The sequence below is a fragment of the Chionomys nivalis genome, chromosome 5 (genome assembly GCF_950005125.1).
Source record: "Chionomys nivalis chromosome 5, mChiNiv1.1, whole genome shotgun sequence".
In the NCBI taxonomy this organism is placed as follows: Eukaryota; Metazoa; Chordata; class Mammalia; order Rodentia; family Cricetidae; genus Chionomys; species Chionomys nivalis.
The window spans coordinates 22,145,233-22,166,983 of NC_080090.1; the positions used below are offsets into that span (position 1 = coordinate 22,145,233).

At 41.8% G+C, this 21,751-nt stretch overlaps 1 protein-coding gene across 1 annotated transcript in view; it reads right to left on the reverse strand.

Annotated features, from left to right (window-relative positions):
* Nucleotides 1-1,539: 1,539 nt before the first annotated feature.
* The window catches only part of Cd84 (CD84 molecule), a 33,561-nt gene continuing 13,349 nt past the window's right edge, over nucleotides 1,540-21,751 (reverse strand). The window contains exons 2-7 of the mRNA XM_057770023.1: nucleotides 16,344-16,682; nucleotides 9,331-9,582; nucleotides 8,833-8,970; nucleotides 5,109-5,200; nucleotides 4,107-4,169; nucleotides 1,540-3,187 (exon numbers count right to left, since the gene is read on the reverse strand). Of these exons, the coding sequence (XP_057626006.1) occupies nucleotides 3,122-3,187; nucleotides 4,107-4,169; nucleotides 5,109-5,200; nucleotides 8,833-8,970; nucleotides 9,331-9,582; nucleotides 16,344-16,682 (950 nt within the window). The 3' untranslated portion in view covers nucleotides 1,540-3,121. The remainder of the gene's footprint in view (nucleotides 3,188-4,106; nucleotides 4,170-5,108; nucleotides 5,201-8,832; nucleotides 8,971-9,330; nucleotides 9,583-16,343; nucleotides 16,683-21,751) is intronic.

The following is a 21,751-nucleotide window of genomic DNA, read 5'->3' on the forward strand; positions in this document are numbered from 1 at the left end:
GTTGTGGCAAATGCAGATGGAAATTAAGTAATAAATAAAAGTAACTAGGTTCTCTGGGGTTGTGAATTGTAGGCTGGTTTATCTTTGCTTTATGTCTAAAAGCCACTTATGAGAGAGTTTATATTATATTTGTCTTTCTGGTTCTAGGTTACCTCATTCAATGTGATCTTTTCTAGACCTATCCATTTGCCCGCAAATTTCAAGACATCGTTCTTTTTTCACAGTGTAGTTCTTCATTGTGTAAATATACCACATCTTTTTGTTCTTTTTTGAAGTCCAAAAATGGAAATAGATCAATTTATTACAGTGTATAGACACAACCAAGTGATTCATAGTCAAGTTTTAGGATAAAACTTAATACGCAGAAAATACTTAAAATACATTGTTAATTAAAAAATAGTACACCTTCTTGTACATAAAAGAACTTGCATCAAATGTCAACAAGAGTCATTTTCCCTGCATGGTTGGTGTATGAGTTATTTTTTTTCTTTTTTAAATTTTTATTATAAAAATTACTTAAATTCTTAAATTCCATTATACACACCCAATCCAAGTTCCCACTCCCTCCCCTCCTCCCATTCCCCCCAACCCCCCACCTCCCACTCACTCCTCAGAGAAGGTAAGGCACTTTGTTTTGGGAAAGGTACAAGGCCCTCCCTACTATATCTAGGCTGAGCAAGGCATCCATCCAAAGAGAATAGGTTCCCAAAAACCAGTACAAGCAGTAGGGATAAATCTTGGTGTCACTGCTAGTGGCCCCTCAGTCTGCCCCAGCCATGCAACTGTTAACCACATTCAGAGGGACTAGTTTGACCCTATGCTTGTTCCTTCACAGTCTGGCTGGTGTTGGTGAGCTCCCATTAGCTCAGGTAAACTGTTTCAGTAGGTGTACCCATTATGGTCTTGACCACTTTGCTCATATTCTCATTCTTTCCACTCTTAACCTGGACTTTGGGAGCTCAGTCCAGTGCTCCAATGTGGGTCTCTGCCTCTGTTTCCATCAGTGACTGGACAAAGATTCTGTGGTGATATTTAAGATATTCATCAATCTGACTACAGGGCAAGGCCAGTTCGGCTACCCTCTCCTCTATTGCTTAGGGTCTTAGCTGGGGCCATCCTTGGTACCACATCTTTATTCATTCTTAAGTCAAGGGGCATTTAGGTGATTCAGGAAAGCCTTTGTAAACAAACCAATAGGGAAATGAACAGAAGGTATTGAATGAAAATGAGGACACTGACTGCTCCTAGGTGTGGTTGAAGATAAGGTTTTTTTGTAGACATGAGGGAGTGTACAGCCAGGGGCATCTGAAGGATTCCAGAACAGATAGAGAAAGTGGCAGATTGAACAAAGCCAGGAGAATAGACCATACCATGAAAGGAGAGAAAGGGGGTAGGGGGTAGAGTGAGAGAAGAAGAGAGGAGAGAGGAGGGCCAAGAGGACCAAGAGAGAAGGAAGCCACACACACAAGAGAGAGAAAGAGAGAGAGAGAGAGAGAGAGAGAGAGAGAGAGAGAGAGAGAGAGAGAGAGAAAGGAGAGAAAGGGAAGTGAAGCCCCTGGGCTGGAGAGGGTTAGGCTAAGGGGGTGGGGTGGGAAGAGCAGAGAGGAGCCACAGGCTGAGTGGGCCTGGCCAGCGTGGTGCTCTTTGGTATGCTAACAGGCAACTCAGTTATCCATTTGTTCCAGGTTTCTTTGAAACCTGACAGATATCAACAAATTTTCAAAACAGAATGAATACAATCAACAGTAACTATTTGGGCATATGGGAGAAAAATTTCACCTGTCAGATAAGCAGAGTGAGGGTATAAGGACACCAGCACACTTACTGAAAACAAAAATCAGTTTAACCTTTTCAGAAGACAAGTTAGTAGTACCTCCCACCCTTTCAAATGTGCCCAGGACCTTTGTGGGACACACAACTTTTTTGTACCCAAATACAGTTCATTCCTACTGTGGAGCCTGGTATTCATGGACGTTTGAGATTTAGCTGGTAAGGATTGTTGACACAAAAGATAGCCATGGCCTCAAATGATCACATGCTGCCCTGTCCAGATGGAAATTCTTCCTCATGACTGGCAGCTGGTTTTGAGCTTGTGTGTGTGTGGGGTGGTGCTGGGGTGAAGGAGCTCCTCCTTAGCTTGAACTCTGTGCCTGTCTGAGTTGGCTGAAACAGCAGCTGGGGTGAAGCCAGTTTCACCATCTGCAATGTCATCTCCCAGGTTCCCTCTTATGTGCATGACTCTGCAGTCCTCAAGATCTCTTGGTTTGATGGTTTGGTTGCACCCACTTCTCTCAGGGTGTCAGAAATGTAGCTGGCCATTTCTTTTTGGAGAGTGAGGCTCTTCGGCATGGTGTCTCCTTGCTGAGGCTGTCTGAAGTAATAAACAGGGAAGGAAAGCATGGCCAGACAGGAAATCTTATGAGGCTTCTGAAGATCTCCAGCAGTCTAGTCTGTACTCTAGAGAATGTATCAGCCTGGCTGAGGGCCACAACTCAGCAGCTGTGTCCTGCATGATGGCTCCTGAATTCAGGAATGAGTAGGGGTAGCCTATACTTGGCTTGCCATGCCATGTGTTCAAGTGAGGGTTTACTTATACTCCAAGCATGCCTCTCCTAAGTTGCTTAAGGTACTGCAGCAACTGTGGAGGCCTTGCATCAGGGTTCCTTACACACGTTGCATCTTCAGAGAACATCCAAGTGTTCAAAATATTGACTGATATCTTCCCACAGCTGTCGGGTAGTGATGCTGCAGGCAGAGCTGACAATCCCAGCTATCTTGAGTCTTGTTTAAATGTGAGCAACCTTGATGATTTCATCCAGTGTGCCATAAAATAACTTTTCTATCTTCTGTGATGTGAAGAAGTTTGGGAGGTACCATGTTAGGGACTCTGTCTTGCTTCTTGCATAGAAAGGATTTGATAAGTAAGGACAAGTGTCCACAAGCCCGTTTGGGTACAAGTAATGCCCAATAACAGAAGGTTTCCTGCTCTGCCTGTGTGTTTGGAGGTGGTGAGTTGGAACGCCATGGTATGGGACAGCCAGAGAAAGTCTTGGTCTCCAGGACACATGTCCTGTTGCTGCTTGTAACTTCAGCTCCTGGTGGGAGAACGCTGTCTGCTCACCTAGATGACAATTTCATTACGCAAAGTCTTGGGAAGTCTGTCTTCCTTCATGTTGTTTTTCCACACCTGTGCAAGAGAGGGAAATATGAAAACATGTTAGCTGAAAGATGTGGCTGGCTAAGTCCAGTCCCAAGAGGTAGTTAAGAAAATGGCACAGGGTGATGTCTTAGATTTCGCCAGTACTTAGGGAAATGGGGATGGCCAGGCTATTTCCTTTGGTGAGCCTTTTCCCTTTGCTCTACGTAGCTCGAATAATAAAAACCCAGAGACAGATACTGGGGTTCAACCTGGAGATCAGAAAAACAAAGCAGCCAGTCACTGGTTCTTTCTTCTACCTCAGACAGAAATGGTGATCCTGCCTTTACGAATCCTCAGATTAAGACTGGGCCTGAGAGCTGTCTCTGCCTGCCTTTTGTTCCTTTCTCATGCTGGGATTAAGGGTGTGTACCACGTCTGCCCAGCTTCTATGGCTAACTAGTGTGGCTACTGGGATTGAAGATGTGTTCCACCAATGCCTGGTCTTTATGACTGACCAGGGTGACTGTTTTACTCTCTGATCTTCAAGCAAGCTTTATTTACTAAAGTACAAATGAAATGTCACTATAGCTCCAGTCACCCCATTTGGGAACTTCAGGGACCTTCTTAACCCAGAAAAGATAAGTAGAAGGGAGTAGGGGTATTTGACATTGGTTTTGATTGTTAGGCTTTAAGCAACATCCAGGCTGCATTATTTGTTTCCAGTTCAGCCTTAGTTCTTTCCCTTCTCCAGTGATTCCATTTTCACCTCCACATAAAGACAAGGAACTGCCGGCATCTCATCACTACTAATGTCTCGTGTGACCTAGTACTTAGGATGCTAGGAGCAACTTTCCCATTGGCTCGAGAAGACTTGATTGAGCCTTGCAATCAAATATTAGTGGATGGGATTCACCAGGGTAGGCAGAACAAGTGGAAAAAGAGAGTAAAAAAGTCGTACAGGATTTACCTTCTCAGAAGGCTGCACTGAGGAGTAAATGGTGCTCATTGGCTCTTCCTTGCGGGGCAGCACCTGGAAAAGAGGTATTTTCCCCTCAGTGAGAATGCAGAAGACAGTCCTTAGGAGTCCCCCTTCCCAATTCTACTCTCTCCATCACCCATTTCTGGTCCCACTTTACTGGGTAGCCTCCTTTTCTGGCATGAGCTCTTGTTCCATCCAACTTTGGATCAGGTTAAGGTAGAGATAAGGATGGTGGGTGGCAGATGGGTACAGCCTTGTAGCAAAAAAACCTCCAAGAGCCAAGAGGAGGATTCTGTGTAGTTTAGACCGAGTCTTGCTCAGTTGGGAGTTTAGCTTTCTGTGAGTTATGTGAATCTCTATTCGTATCCCTGACAGTTCAAGCGGAGGGACAGACTAACCAGAGAAGCCTGAGTGTCTCCCTTTGGTCCTTGGCAGACTCCAAGGGAACAGGCTTGTGGAGGCACTGAAGGTGATCTTTGTGGAGGCGAGGCACAGGCAGGCAGACAAAAGGCACAAGGTGTGGGTCAGAGTGAAAAAAGAATCTGAGAAAACAAGCTTCAGACAGACCAGCTAGTGTAGTTCCAGGGTGTTCATCTTTAGTTCTACATCCTTGGAACAACCTTAGCAATCAATGACTTTGCCCTGTCGGAACCCAGCAGCATCCTTTGTCTCACAATAAGGACTCTTTCGTTGTTTAATCCCATCAGGGAGAGCTTCTTACACACAAATCACATCTAAGCCATGGCTACTCCTTCATGTGAAGCTCAGGGTTTTATACCACGGAAGCTGCCATGAGGAGAGAATGGATTACGCTTGATTTCATGGGGAGATCCATGGCATCATCGCCTTAGCATAGTGTCTCTTGGCTGGTTCCTCCAGATTCTTGGCTGTAGCTTCTTTCTATGCAATGGCAAACAGCAGGCAATTGTTGCCCAAGACTCCTATTCTGCAGGTAGTGGTAGGATGCATTCATGAGTAGCATCAGCTCACCTTGGCCTCAGGGATTTCATCATAGATTCTGGACTCCATGGGATGAGCATTTCTTGAAACTTCAGAGTATGCTGTTTCCTTTGAGACATCACCTGCCACATATAAACATAGAACAATAGTCTGTGAAAGGCAGACAGGGTTTTAGAGACTGTTTAGTCTTATTTTATCTTTCTGTGGTAAAGAAATAAAACCCAGAGTTTAAATGGCCCCCACCCTACAGAGAAGGGTGTTTGGACCAGATGGTCTTTTCATCCCAAGGATTGCATGTGTGATAGAACATATCTCATTCAAATTGCACCAAAATCCCAGTGGGAATTCTTTTTTATTCCTGAAGTTCAGTTTAGCCTAAAGAGACTCTCCCCAGTCCTGTATGTAATTCAAAGGTAGCTCTGGCATTGATGACCATGCATGGCTAGTGAACTTTCCACGTCAGGGTCTCAGTTGTTTAATATGACTGATTCTAATTATACTTGGTGCTTTATTATCCTGGTGCATAGCCGACTATAACCACAAGCATTCATGAGATAGTTAAGCATCTATTAAGCTTTTTGTTTGTGCCAGGCTCCATGGGAGGCCTCAGAGAAACAAAGGAAGGGTACAAAGATCCTTAATTTTTAAAATTTCTGAGATAGATGAAGCATTAATCTTTTTGTTTAGTATCAACACAGTGTTTTAGGGTCAAGTTGAAAAGAGATAGCCAGGATTTTGTGCCTTCTTATTACAGGACACAAAAATAGGTACAAATGATGGGTCAGATCTGAGATTATCCCAGGGCTCAGTAGTTCAGAGCTAGTCTGGTCTCTGCCCCAGACTCAGTAAGGGAGTCGGACAAAACGCTCTCAATTTTATTTGTGGGTGCAAAGAATAGTCTGTCCCCATTTCTCTGTTTCTGTCTCTCTATTTCTCTTTACTCTCTCGGCTGTGAGAAGAAGGAAGATGTTTCTTTGAGTAAACGTGGAGATCCAGCCTGAGGGATGATGACATTCCCTTTTGTAAATCTGATTGAGTTATGATGCATGTCATAAAACCTTTCCCTTAGAATGCCTCCTCTATACCGTTCTCAGGCCTGACAATTATACCCACAGGAACTAATATTTACCTAGTACCAGGGGCCGGGCTGTCTATTACATGTGTGTAATCTCCTTAATAAGTATATGCAGTAAACCCCATTATTATGGCTATCTTACAGCTGAGGAAGTGGAATCTTAGAGAGCTAAAATAACTGGTCAAATAATAGTCAAGATGGAATTCCGTGTATTTTGTCACAGTAATGAGAAAAGTAACTAATACATCAAGGGTCTACTTTGGTAGGACTCGAGGAAAGGAAAAAAAGAACAGCCCCCCCCCCCCCCATTATAGTTTGTAAGAATGAAGGGCCACTTTGCTCTCAAGGTGTAGCGCAGTTGGCAGCAGCGCTTGTCCAGGGCGAATGTGCACGTATTGTGAGGGCTTAGTCTGCCCTCTCCTCTCTCACTCCTTTCCCGCATTCAAACATTGCTGTTGCTTGCCAGAGCAGGTGGGAGTGAGCGAGAGGTTGATGGTGCTCTTTGTCAATAATTTCTGGCTCCTGGCAATACTTCCTAATCCAAAAGGTCCATAAATCACCTAGGCTTCTCCTGGATGGTGAGTCCTCTCTTTTCCCTTCTGACCAATTCGCAGCAAGTACGACACTGTAAAATTTTACCTTCAGGGTTGCTTTGATTTCACCAGCTGGAGAGATTTGACTGTTGAGTGAAACCAAATTTAGTTTCCATGCACCAGGAGAGTGTCTAGTCTCTTATATGTTTGGTTGTAAGTCTAGCCTTTTAATGACCGACCGAGCCATTATCTCTCCAGTCTGAGAGTCTCTGTTCTCAAGTGACACCTTAGCTTACAAACACATCTCCATGGAGATAGTGCAGCACAGCCAGGTATTGTCCTTGACACTAGGGTTCTGTTGCTCCCTCAAATGGTCCATTCTGAGTAAAAACTTCACCTCTGGTAGGACTCACACGATGGGTCTCATGCCCATTATTCCCTCTGACTTATGGGATGTATTCTGAAGAAGTAGTTCAAATTTGAATCACAGATTATCAGAAGAAAAATACCTCCCCTAGTTTTACTTTGCAATAAAACTCGACCCTTCATATCCACTCTCAGGTCAAGAATGCTGGTCACCTCATGGCACACTGCTGTAAAACTGGGTATTAAAATTCAATCTCTTTTGTCATAATTTAGGTAAGGATGTAGATCTCCTATATTTAAGCTTCATGGCCTCATTATAGTCCTCAAGCTGCAAGAGGGATGTTAGATGTGTCTTCCTAGATTGTTTCACACTAGTCCATCTCCTTTAAAGCCAACTGTACACCCCTCTAAAGGTGTGGGACCTGGGAGCATGGAGCCTAAAAACGATGTAGTTTGAAGTCTCAAGCAATAGCAGCAATAGCCAGCTTTATTCAGAGCACCAGACAGTTTGTACTCTGAGGGTTAAGAAAAGTCACCCGAGTAAAGTGTACAGTCCCAAGGACAAGCCGCATGTGGCAAGAACATGTTTTCCACAGAGGCAAATAAACAAATAACAACAACCAGTTGTGATGAATGGCCTGAAGTAAACTTCCTCCTATTCCTTACTCCGGGGAGGAGCACAGGAACACATTCCAACAACAGAAGAAACTGGGGTCACAAGGCTCTTGTTTCCTTGAAGTTTTCTCCCAAGCACTGAGAGTTCTCCTCGCATGACTCCATTCCTGGACCATGCTCCAACACTCAACCACAGGCGACATCTTTGATCACCTTTCCTTTGTTGCATTCAAGTCCCTACTCACTAGCCTCTCCATCTAGCAACTCTGCTTCCTCCCCTCCCTCCTTCTCTCCAACCGCCATCTTTCCTTACCCAAGTCTTTTCCCCCCTCACACAATCTTAAGAGCTTCATTTAGGGAATCCAGGGAAGAATGAAAAGTCATCCTCACTTCAGAGAACATTCTTCCCTTCACAATGTGGTCAATGGATACCTTTGTACCATTTGGATGCATATGTGCACCAAGCCTCTCTGGATATTAGATAAAACCTTCAAAAACTAGATGAGGGATCCCAGGCTTCTTTCTTCACTTTATGAGACACAGTCCTCCAGGTCTTTAATAACCAGGACGATCTGTATCTATATATCTATGTATCTATTTATAAATTAACACACACACACACACACACACACACATATACAGATCAACTAGATAAAGCGAACCGGCCTTTTGAAGAGCGCGTGCAGCTGAATTTCTCAGTTATTACCCCTCGTGGGTCAGTTCACCAAAAGAACTCTCATTCTTTCGGGCCCTCGTTTACTTAGCCTTCTGGCATAATTGATATCCTTCAGATTGGAAGCCTTTAACCTCCACAAGGCATTGTCTCAGGAGTATCAACCATTACCATCAGTGTTGGCGCCTGTCTCCACTATGATGACTTCTCAGCCAATGAGTTTTGTCCTTTAACTTCTTGCCACCTCCTTCTCTAAAATACTACTTAAGCCTTTTTAGCCTTATGGTCCTACAACCCTATGGCAGATCAGAAACCCCAACCAGAGACCCTTGTTGTCCCCATCAGCTCTGAAGCAGCTCTAGTAGAAACTAGACTGGCAAATGCTCCTTTGGCTTTACCACTATGGTTCCCAAAATGATACTCTCCACTCCATCCTGGCTAAATAAACGAACTCACTCCTGGGGAGAAAGAAAGCCCATTCTCACATTTTACCTTCCAGGTCAGTCCCATCGTGCCTTCTCTTGTAAAAATAGAAGAGAAACACTGAAAATGGAATGAGAACAAGCAGAGGGAGAGCAACAGCCAGTCCACTTGGCAACGCAGCATGGCGGAGGTGGAAGCTTGAAATGTCTGGAAAGAGAAATTGTTGTGAGTCTTGGCTATCAGGAGACAGGGCTAAGATTCTGTGCAGGTTTGTCTACTTTCATGGCCATTGTCAAAACGGGATGCCTCTCAGAGACTGCCAAAGCTCTTCAATTTACAGTCTGAATCAGAGAGTCAACCAGGAGCTCCTTAAAACACCTGGGAATGCTTAGCACTCCCTAGAGGGCTTTGGTCTTTCTCCCAGTAGGCTGCTTGGGTGAAGATACACCAGGGCTAATGTCAGCACAGAGGAGGCACATGCACGTGACAATTAGTCAAAGGTTAAGCCTTGAAGCTCTGCAGAGTGATTTCTGAGGCTCTGCAGAAGAGACGGATGGAGCTGGTTACCTGTGCAGAGTTCCTGGGCAGTGACAGAGCTGGAGCTGCTGCTGACAGGGTTCTGGACGGTGCATGTGTAATTCAGTTTTTGATCCTCAGGGGACTGGAAGATTTGAAGGACGTTGCTTCTCTCTCCAAAGGGACTCCAACTGTAGGTGACATTCTCTTCTTCTTTCTCCACAGAGCAGGTCAGTGTGACATTACAAGAATTGTTCACAAATGTTATTAAACTCTGTGTAATTGTTGGTTTTCCAAGCCGACCTGTGAGGAGAAAATATACTACCGTATAGTGAGCTGAAACCAACATTTATAACCTTCTGAGAACCAACTGTTAACTTTTCAGGAATTTGTAGGATAGATGAGATGTTAATCACAGCATTAAAATTAAGTTATGACAACAAATAAATTATACTAAAATTGTTTTAAAATTATTTTTGGTATTTTATTGTAGTCTGTGTGCTGGCGGTGAGTTACACACATCGTATCCATGCTCTGTAAGGACATACAAGCAAGCATATCCTTTCAACCCTGTAGATCTCAAAATCAGCCACAGAAGGTTTTTAAAAAATGTTTTTCCTATAGTTATTTATTTTTATGTCACTCCCATTAAGCATTTTTTTCTCTTCTTTTCCCATTAAGCATTTAACAAGAACTTTTTTCTTTGCTTTTTGAGATTATGATGTAGTTACACCATTCCTTCCTTCCCTTTCCTCCCTCCAAACCTTAACATATACCCCTCCTTTTTCAAGTTCATGGTCTATTTTTCATTATTTGTTGATATATATATGTATATATATATAATTATTTGCATACCTAATTTTTCACTTTTCCTTTTATTTGAAAATAGTTTCTTTTCTCACATGATACATTCTAAGAAAGGAAAGGAGGGGTGGTAGAGAGGAACTGGGAGGAGTAGAGGGAGAAGTTCTTAAACCACAAAAATTTGGAAATGTTGTAACTTTGGGTTTGATTTATTCTTTTGTCATTGATGTGCTTGAGAAAGCAATGGATGAAAGGTTACTAAAACAGATGAAACTTAAAAGCATATCATGTTTGTAGTCATTACATTGTTAATATAAAACAAAATATATTGATCTAATATCTGTAAAACATTTTTTTTGCCTCAGCGAAGAAGTTACTTATATTTAGGCATGTGGATTAATGCCTATAATCCTTGCATTTGGGAGTGTGAAGTGGGAGGTTATGTATAAATTTGACACCAGTGTGGGATACTTACTAAAACCATTCAAGCAAAACAAAACAAAACATAAAAGACTGATTCTGAAAATTATGAGCATTAAAGGTGTGGTGGTTTGCATGAAAATGGCTCCCACTGGCTTATGTGTTTAAATGTTTAGTCACCAGGGAATGAAACTGAAATGATTAGAAGGATTAGGAGGTGTAGCCTGGTTGGAGTAGGTGTGGCCTTGTTGGACTAGGTGTGACTAGTATTTCTTTGGGAGTTTAACTTTGCTTATCTGTCTAAATTTCTTATCTGATCTTGGTTTAAGTTTGGTAAGTGGTATCCACCACAAAAACTATCCATTTAATTTATATCTTTCAATTTAGTAAAACACAGGTTCTAAAAGTATACACTTAGGATTTTCTGGATTTCCTAGGTATCTGTTGTGCTCCCCATTTTCATTTGTGATTTTGTTAATTTGGATATTCTCAATCTGCCTTTTAGTTATTTTGGGTAAGTGCTTGTTTGTCTTGTTGGCTTTTTTTTTTCAAAGAACCAACAGTTTGATTCATTGACTTTTCGTATTGTTCTCTTTGTTTTTATTTTGTTGATTTCAGCCCTGAGTTTGATTGTTTCTTGCCAAATACTCCTTTTGTGTGTGATTACTTTTAGTTCTAGAACTTTTAGGTGTGCTACTAAGTTGCAAGTATGAGATTGTTCCAGTTTTTTTTTTTTTTTTTTTTTTTAAATGTAGGCACTTAGTGTTATGCACTTATACCTGCTTTCATTGTGTCCCAAGTTTGGGTATGCTGTGTATTCTTTTTTTTAAATTTTTTTTGCCATACCAAGGTGAGTTTATTGACATTCCTTGAAGATGTATGATGGAAGGGAAAGTGAGGCCTGAGTATCATGTAACATTTCTTTTGTAGATGTAAGCATAATCAGCCCAGTAGTATGGGTGTCTGCCCTTAGTGACTAGAATAAAAATTTGTAAACAAAATTGTTACGAACATTTCCTCAGATAATGGAAGCTGCAGGAAGTAGACTAATGGAACAATATTTACTCTACATACTACCTCTAGGTACCTTGTATCTATTAGAACAAAGAGACTACATGTCATTAACAGGAAAGTAATATTTTCCCTTTTGGACCTTATGATAACTGGAATAGTTATCCTGCACATTTATGATACAGTAGTTTCAATAACAAACACCAAAAAACGTAATAGTAATTATAATAATGACAACAACAACGAGAATTATAATAAAGCACCACATTTTGTTACGTAAGGTTCTAACTACTTTCATTTGAAAGCGTTTCATCTTGCCTGGGAAAATATTTGTGGCAACTTAGAAATTTTCGGGATCCAAATTTGAGACTTGTGGCTTGTCACATGGATTGCCAATGAGACTGCATACTGTTAGATGCTTCATGGGAAACTCAGCTCGCTGCTTGCCATACAAACATTCTTATTTCTGAATGACATAGCTTCATTATTAATAGGAAAAAATTGAAATCTTTCCTGATCAAAGCTTGCCAAAATATCATTTAACATTTCATTTTTTTCATTAACTTTCCCAAAATATTTGTGCTGTAATAGTGATGTTAGTAAAAACTTATCACAATGTTCTCCAGCTCATGCGCACAGGATGTCACAGAGAATTCAGTAATTCTAGAATAGTTCTGACTGTGAAGACTCAATTTCTATCAGGGAGATTCCCATCTTCATGTTACTGAATATCGTCTCCCAATAAAGGATGTTATACTCCTAAAACTAGATATAAAAATCTTGTTTGAGTGTGTATTCATTTTCTTTGAATTCTAGAGTATCTTTAATTTCTGTCTTGACCCATTTCCCATTCAATAGAGAATTGTTCAGTTTTCAGGAATTTGTAAGCTTTCTGTTGCTATTGATAACCAGATGAAATCTGTGCTGTCCTGATAGGCTGCATGGAGTTATTTCAGCTTTCTTGTATCTATTGGGACTTTCTTTGTGTCTGAGTATGTGGTCAGTTTTGAAGAATGTTCCATGAGGTGCAGAGAAGAAGGTATATTCTTTTGTGTTTGGGTGAAATGTTCTGTAAATATCTGTTAGATCCCTTTAGTTTATAGCATCAGTTAGCTCCAGCATTTCTCTGATTAGTTTTTGTCTGGATGACCCGTCTATTAGTGAGAGCTGGGTACTGAGGTCTCCCATTATCAATGTGTGAGGGTCAATATGTGATTTAAGCTGTAGTAGTGTTTCTTTTACAAACATGGGTACCCTTATGTTTGGGCATAGATGTTAACAATTGCAATGTCCTCTTGGTGGATTTTTCCTTTGATGAGTATGTGGTGTCCTTCCCTATCTCTTTTGATTAGTTTTAGTTTGAAGTCTATTTTTTTTTCAGATACTAAAATGGCTACACCAGCTTGTTTCTTAGGTCCATCTGCTTCGAATACCTTTTTCCAACCCTTTAATCTGTGGTAATGCTTATGTTTGATGTTGAGGTGTGTTTCTTGAATGTAGCAGAAGGATGGATCCTGTTTTCACATTCATTCTGTTAGTCTGTGTCTTTTTATTGGGTAATTGAGACCACTGATATTGAGAAATGTCAATGATTGTTGATTCCTGTCAGTTTTATTATTGCTGTTGGTAGTAGTGGTGTGTGTGTGTGTGCGTGTGTGTGTGCATGTGTGCTTCCCTTTTAATTTTGCTGCTTTAAGATTGTTTATTCCTTGTGTTTTTATGGGTGTAGTTTACCTTCTTAGGTTGGAGTTTTCCTTCTAGCATCTTCTGTAGGGCTGGATTTGTAGATAGATATTGCTTAAATTTGGCTTTAACATGGACTAGCTTATTTTATCCATTTATGGTGATTAAAACTTTTGCTGGTTCTCGTAGTCTGGGATGGCATCAGTGGTCTTTTAGAGTCGACACCACATCTGTCTAGGACCTTCTGGCTTTTAGCATCTCAACTGAGAAGCTCGGTATGATTTTAATAGGTCTGCCTTTATGTGCTACTTTGGTCTTTTACTCTTAAGGCTTTTAATATTCTTTCTTTGTTCTTTTAATGTTTTTAAAGTGCTAAAGAGTTTTTTTTTTTTCTGGTCCAATCTCTTTGGTGTTCTGTAAGCTTCTTGTACTTTTATAGGCATGTCCTTCTTTAGGTCAGAAACTTTTCTTCTATGATTTTGTTGAAAATATTTTCTGGGCCTTTGAGCTGACAGTCTTTTCCTTCCTGTATTCCTACCATTCTTAGGTTTGGTCTTTTCATAATGTCCCAAATTCCCTGTACTTTTTCCAACATAGTATTTTAATTGATTATTTGGGAATTTCACATCATGCACCCCAATCACACTCACTTTCCAGTCCTTTCAGGTTCGCCTCCCCTTGTGTCCCCCTAAAAAAAGAGAGAAGGAGAGGGAAGAGGAGGATGGAGAGGAGGAGGAGGAGAAGTGAAGTCCAACTTGTGTTGCCCATGGTCAAACTTCCAGTAGCTAGCCACTTAAAGAAAATTCTCCACCCCCACCAAAAGCTGTCAGTTGTGGAGAGCTACACTTCAGCAGCCTTATCACAATTTTTAGCGCTCTCTTCAATGGTTCCCTGTCTAGGCTGTTACATTTTTTGGAGGGTGGAGTGGGGGTAGGGCTTGTCACAGAAGCCTTCTGTGTCCCTCTTTCTCAACTGTGAGCCCACAGTCATCAATACCACTGCAAAAGCAGCCTTCTTACCCTTTCTCTGTCAGGAGCGTTTTCAATTTAACATTTTCTTTGACTGGTGTATTCATTTTTTCTATTATATCTTCAGTGCCTGGTATTTTTCCCTTCCATTTCTCATATTTTGTTGGTGAAATTTGCCTCTGTATTTCTTGTTCAAATTCCTAAATTTTTCATTTCTAGAGCTCCCTAGTTTGGGCTTTCTTTATTGAGCCTACTTCTATTTTCAGGTCTTGAAGAGTTTTATTTGTTTTTTCCACTGTTTGTGTTTTCATGGATTTCTTTAAGGGTTTTATTAATTTTTTTTTCTTTGAGGACTGTTATCTTCTCCTCCAGCCCTCCTTTCCCCAATTCATCCCAGAAAACACCAGCAGGCATTCCCTGCAAACACACCAGTTGAGCAGGCCAGGGAAACAGGTAAGTCAACTGAAGACCTTCACCAGTACCCCCTCTCCTCCAAACCCAGTCTCATCGCCAGCTCTGCAGCAGAACACCTGCTGCTGCCTTCCTTCTAACCTCCCACCCACCCACGTCCTTTCCTCCTACCTCCCTCTCCCCACCTGCTGCTTTCCTAGCTCCAAACTCCAGCAGGCACTCCCTGCTAATCCATAGACCGCTTCTACCAGGGAAGCACATAGGCTGTCAGTAGATCTTCCCCTCTCCTTCTGTTCCCCTAGATCCAGCACCCCCTCCCCGCCAGTCATATCCCCAGTATTATAGCAGACCCTCTGGTGTGACCCCTCTCCACTGTCTCCCCCGATTCCAAGGAGATGAAATAAGCAGGTGCTGGTTGAACAATTTCCCTTCCTCTTTCCGGTGAACCCCTTCAGATCCCTATCCCATCCCAGGTCCTAAGTGTCAGTTCCCAATACCCAGAAACACATTTTACCTGAAACCTTCAGTAGCCACAACTATCAGGTCCAAAGAAAATTTTCTACTAGACAACACATATCCATCACACTCTCTGAAAATTCAGAAAGGAAACAGAAGCTAAGGAGCAAAACACCCATCCAACAAAGACAAATCCCTAGATCAGCACCTAGACTTATAATCATCCCTATCCCAGATACCTAGACACCAGCATGAAAACACAGTCAATAACAGGCAGGGCAATCTGACACCACTGCAGCCAGGCAACCCTACCACAGCAGGCCTTGACTATTCCAACATGGCTGAAGCCCATGAAAAAGACCATATTTACCTATTTTCAGAGAGACTTTGTGTGTGTGTACTCGCGCACGTGCATGCGCACGTGCGTGTGAGTGTGTGTGTGTGGTGGGTATTGGTATAGACATAGTGGTGAAAACCACAGTCTCATTTTACTTTCTCAGTAGGAACAGAGATGCTATCTGCATAAGCTGCTCAGTAGAGAAAACCAGAGTCAGGGCTGACAGTTCTCCACTCTCCTGAGCTGAGACAAGGCAGTCTTGGGATGCGACACTGAATTAACTGCCTTGATTGTGATATCTACACATATGATTAAATTCTATAGGACTACAAGGGATTCCATTCCTGACTAAGTGCAGGTACAGCTGGAGCCTCCTAAGTAAGCTCTGCAGACCACACTAACATCCATTTCCTGTTTTGTGCTTGCACACCCAGCTGCAGTTAACATGTACAGGAGGAGAGTTCAACCAGCATCTGCTTATTGCATCTCCTTGGAATCAGGGAGACAGTGGAGAGAGGTCACCCCAGAGGTCCCATAGCACAGGAGACGAGACTGAGAGTTGGATCTAGAGGAACAGAACAGGGGAAGTGAAGGACACACAGCATCTCCTTTGGTTGTTCTTTGCACTTTCCCATGCATTCTGCAATTATTTTGAAACAAGAAGCTTTTAAAAGACCACTTTGCGGATGGCGTCTTACTAGATTGTCATAATAACTCTTACAAATTAAATAATATGATTGTTGGCATTTTATAAGAAAGGAAAAAGAAGATCCAAGGACAAGTTCTGCTGGAAAAACAATATAGCTGAAGTCTGTGCTGTCTAGCATTAAAGTTAGACCTTTGGAAGTGCTGACATGCTTATACAGTTGTGAGTACGAAAAGAGTTAGGGAGCCACTCTCAGAAATATGGTGTGCTTTAGGTCAGAAACCCCAAAGCAAAAGGAAAATTCGCCCTTTGTCCTCCCATAACTTACGGTAAATATGAAGATGGTAGTGTTTTGTGATGGTGGGCGTATTCTCTATATTTATGTCTGCTTTGTAAGTTCCTGTATCTTCCGTTCTCAGGTTTTTAATGATTAGGTCATAGTTCTGTTCTATGACATCTATTCGTCCTTCATAAGCCACCTGGGTCACAATAACTTCAGGTGGTGCTCCTTGGAGTCTTGGTTTGACAAAAGCAACGGATGATTTAGAAGTCCAGGCAATGATCTTAACTTTCTGTGGCTCTTGAATATTTAAGGGGAAAGTAACTGACTCCCCAAGAATTCCATTCACCAGGCGCGAATCTGCATCTCTTCCTGCTGCTTCAGACCCTGAGGATATAAATAGAAAACAGTAACCATCAGACTGTTGAACCTCTTTGTGTTCCTTCTCTGTCTTGAGTATCACTGAGGAACTTACTCAGACACTTGCTCATCCTGTGTCTTGACGATGTCTTCTTTCATTCTAGGTATGTTTTTCTTCTTTTTCTTTTTTGTTTTGGTTTTTCGAGACTCTCTCTCTCTCTCTCTCTCTCTCTCTCTCTCTGTGTGTGTGTGTGTGTGTGTAGTCCTGGCTGTCCTTGAACTAGCTATGTAACCCAGGCTGGCCTTGATCTCAGAGAGATCCACCCGTCTCTGCCTCCCAAGTGCTGGGATTAAAGGTGTACAACTCCACTGCCCAGCTTACTCTAGGTATGCCTAATATACTATGACAAGCAAAATTTAATTAAATATTTGCAGTGTTGTCTGAAACAAAACTGTCCCTGAATGAATACATGTGTTCATTCATAAATGGATGAATGAAGAAATGAACTTAGCCTATTTGGTAAGCTGCTTCCAGAGAGTCTATCCAACACAAGAGTGAATTTTAACACTTCCCTCTATTAAGTAGTTAAACAGGTATTGTGGGTCATATGCTCTATGTAGGTTGGGAAGATAGAAGTGAACAGAAAAGATACCCCCAAAACCATCAACTTAGGGAATAATTTTGTCAGAACCTGGAAGAACTCTTTGTCTTTATCTTCCAAGGATAAAAGAAAAAATGTAACATATTTTTGAAGACCACAGTAAAACACAAAAAGCAAACAAACAAAGCAGTGACCCACATACTCCAGGAACTGTCCCCAACGCTTCTACTACTGGGTAGAAGGATCAGAAAAGGGACACACTTGATATCTTGGATCTAATGAAGGTTTCTGCCCTTTTTCCCTTGAATGCCTCCTAGTCTTCAGAATTTATGCTTCTATTATAAAGCAGTAGTAGCATGTTTTAATATAGCAGCCCTGTTACTGTGGCTTCTTTAATGACCAGGAGTGTTTGAGATTGGCCGGGAAGTATGTGATAATGAAGTATGTGATAACGTCTATGACATGGGAACTGACCAGTCACGAATCACGAATGACTAGCCGGGCTGTTTTGATGTGAACTAGTTATGTGCAGACCCCAAAGGTCGATTCATGTTTCTCACGTAAGTGGATTCAGGTTAACCCTTAACAGGGCTTGGTATACAGAGGGTCTGTTGTGAACGCAAGTCACTAAAATGAAAGGATTTCTCAGCATGGTGGGGCTCTCACTCTGACCACTTTTGCCCTTCAGTTCAGTAGCTACTGCAGAAGCCCAGGACTGCTAAGATGAACCTCTTTCCTTTTGGGTCAGTGGGAGGTTTGCCCTAAGGAGGAAATACTGGTAACTTAGTTGGGATGGGCAAGCCAAGTCAACATGTTTCAGGGCACTACAGCAAGTAAGGGTGGGACAGGAGGAAAGTAGGGACACTTACCTACCAATATTTTTTAAGTGCTAACTACCCATCCATGCTGTTAGGAGCACAGGGATAATAAGATACTGCTATAGCCCCGAGGAACCCATAGAATATAAGAGGAAACATGACGGGTGCCAAATGGAACGGGTGACAGGAAGAAAACATACAGAAGAGAACATAAAGTTAGGCTAATGCTGTCTGTAGCAGCCACACTCTGCAGAAATCTAAAACATCAATTGTCACCAGGTAAATTATCCCACTGGGCTGGTAGGGTTCACAGAGGGCACCTGGAATATCTTAGCTTGTGTCTCAGGTGTAGCATGCCAGAGGCTAAGCTTAAAGGATTCTGAACTTGCTTTCTGGTGCTTGTGTGACTTCCAAATGCTTAACACATTTCAAACAGAGAGCCCCAAATTTTCTCTTTACACTGGGTCCTGCAAATGCCATAGCCAACCCCTGTCTCAGATTGCTTACATGTTTGAAGGCTTTTCTGAATGGAGGTCCTATGGATGAGCTGCCGTTCTCCTCTTCTGGTTTAAGTTAGGCATGAGATGAACCAGATATGTGGTATCTAATTCTGGCTATGTTTCATGTCAGAGCCCATGGATGTGGATCCGTTCCACCTTGACCAAAGGTCAGAGAGTTCAGTTATATTCTTGCTCCTTCATGACAAGGAGGTTTGAACCAGGGTGTGGCTACCTACAGGATGCTTGGCATATGGTGTGGTTGCTGCATGGCCTACCTAAACAACAGAATACTTAACTCAGGATATGGATGCTTGATGTTTCAGGTATTGAAGAGGTAGTTATTCTGTTTGTTTTTGTATCATGGTAAAGTAGTCTTTTGCCTTCTCTCCCCCTCCACTCCCTTTGGATTGGAATATATAAAGCATATGAAAAATAAACACGGGGAATTCAGTATTCACTGGGGTGCCCTCCAGACTCTATTGTAGATCTTTGTATATTTCTTTTTATTTCTGTTTTTTCCGTCTGACATTTCTGATCCACACGCTCCTACCTTTGAATATATGAACCCATCGAAGCTGAACCCCAACAACTCTATCAGTATCTTCTGGAAATGTGGAGGCCATTTGCTAAGGCTGAGAACTTCTTGGTGGTAAAGCAGTTGTGCCACCACAAGCGTTTGAATGTGGTGTCAGTGTTCAGCTGCTCTCCACACCCCACAGCAGTCATTCAGGAAATGATGGTGGGCTATCAAAGAGCAATCAAGCAGGAAGGGCAATGCTAGGTGATGCTGCAGGGGAAATACTGCAGCTTTTTGCGTTGCTGATATGGTTGCAAGAACCTTGAGCTCGCTGAGAAAAAGCAAAGAGTTTGAATAGGTGTGAAATGAATTTTCTGCTGCTTTCAAAGGCACTCACCTGCTCTGGGAGAGGTAGCTTTGAGACGATAGCATGTAGCTGAAAAACACACGAGACAGGCTCCAGACTGGGCATCTACTTCCAAACTGGGCAAACTCAATAAAGTTACAAAACCTTTTGTAGTCTAGAATAGCGTAACATTGGCCCCCATCTCCTCAGTGAGCAGCAAATGGTGTAATATGAGAAGCGCTTTGTTAACTGCCAGAGTGAAACTAATGTGAATTATTCCTGGTGTTGATCTTGACCAATTGGTATGTGCATTTTAAAGATTGCATGGCCCTTCCCTGTGACAACTCAGTGATGCGGAGGCCATATTAGACCCCCCCGCCCCGCTTTAAAGCAGATTTATGGGATAATTCAAGTAAAGCCCAACGGGGTGCTTTTAAGTGCTCTACTTGGTGGATCTCATTCTGCCCTCAAAATACTTCAGTTTTTAAAGAAAGAATCTTTCTGCCAATCAACTCCAATATTTATTTTTCTACATGCTGCAGAGACTCGAATATTCTGTTATTACCAGAAGGAATCTCAACAAAATCCAATTTCGGAGAGCACTTGTGGCACAAAAATGTCTTGAAAGGGGGCTGAGATTTGCATGTCATATGTGAGGCCCTAAGTTTGAGCCTCAGGGGAATTAATACCAAGTTGGGGTAATAATACACATGTGAATAACTTTCCTTTGCAGTATGAAATGGGAAATGTCAGGTGAATGAATGACACCCATCAATGGTAATTTCAGTCAAATGTCAAAAGAGAAAGAATACTTTGAACTATGGCTGTTAGAAAAACATATTGGAAAGAGCAAAATTCTCTAGGTAGTGGGAAGAAAAGGAGTCTCAGGTCTTTGGGTTCTAAATTCAAGTTCACAAATTTTGATGCTAATTGAGTCTGGATTTTCATGATGGGGGAGGGAGGGAGAGAGAGTACTGGAAACAAATTAGGTTGGGATATGGGGAAATCTTTAATTTGAGTTTATTTAATAGGTAGAGAGATCTAATAAAGTTTTTGAGGATTAAGATTAAAATAATGTGTTGGGGGTAATTTAAAATAGTAATGATGTATATAAAGAATGAGAAGCTTTGGTAATAGAGGAAACAGATATGCTGTAAAGAAACCAGAGAGAACTTTAAGAGGCTAATGTAGCCATCTGGGCATGAACCGAGGGAGTTATAATAGGAATGGAAAGGAAGGCCTGAGTTTGAGAGATAGTGCAAGGAAGGGCAATGACGAAATAGGCACCTCGTGCAATTCACTTGTTTTGCTGTTTGTTTGTAGCTTCTGGTTTGTGTCAGTGAAAAACTAAACGCAGAAAACAGATATGCAGGAAAGATGTCAAACGGAAAAGACAAGGCCAGTGTTAGAACTATTGACTCTGAGATGAGATTGGACCACCTTAGTAAGCAGTTGGAAGGAAGGGTGATAGGAGAAAGTATGGTCTAGAGGTATTGTTGGATGGAAGAGCGTGGCAACAGAACCTGCTTGCTGTGGGATATTTGCACACCATGTAAAGATATATTTCTATGATTGATGTAGTAAAAAGGTGAACAGCTAACGGCTAGGCAGAAGGTATAGGTGAGATTTTGGGGGAGAAAAAGGAAGAGGAAGAGGATCTAGGCATGCAGGAGATGCCAGGAGACACAAAGAGGAAACAGGAAGTGCAAGATGGAATACAGGTAACACTATGTGGTAGAACATAGATTAAAATAAATGGATTAATTTAAGTTATAAAAGCTAGTTAGGAACAAGTCTAAGCTATAGGCCAAACTTGCATAATTAATAAAAAATCTCTGTGTCATTATTTGAGAGATGGCTGGCAGAACAGAAAGAGACTCGTTACACCTGCTAGCTATTTTCCAATATTTGTTCTCTCCTTCATCACAGTGATGGAACCATTGATGGTTAAAGGGCAGATGACCACAAGAATAGACTACGTTATCCTGCTCTCTGATAGTGGAGTGTCATCATGCCACCGAGTTCAGGCCAAGCAAATAGAAAATATAAGTAAAGTATTATATATGCCTCCAGTGTCTTTTAGGAGAAGAAAAGATGCTCTCTCCATCTCTTTTTCTTTATACTTTATTTTGCCATGGTAGCTGGACCCCTGAGAAATGTCAGGAATCAACATGAAACCAAGTATTGAGGTCAGTGATCTAGAAAGATAAAAGTCAGGAACTGTAAGGCTTAGATCTGGAGCTGAGTTTGTGAACAGTGTCCACAGTAATAGAAGAATTATCAAAAACAACAGCAAAGCAAACAAGTAGAACA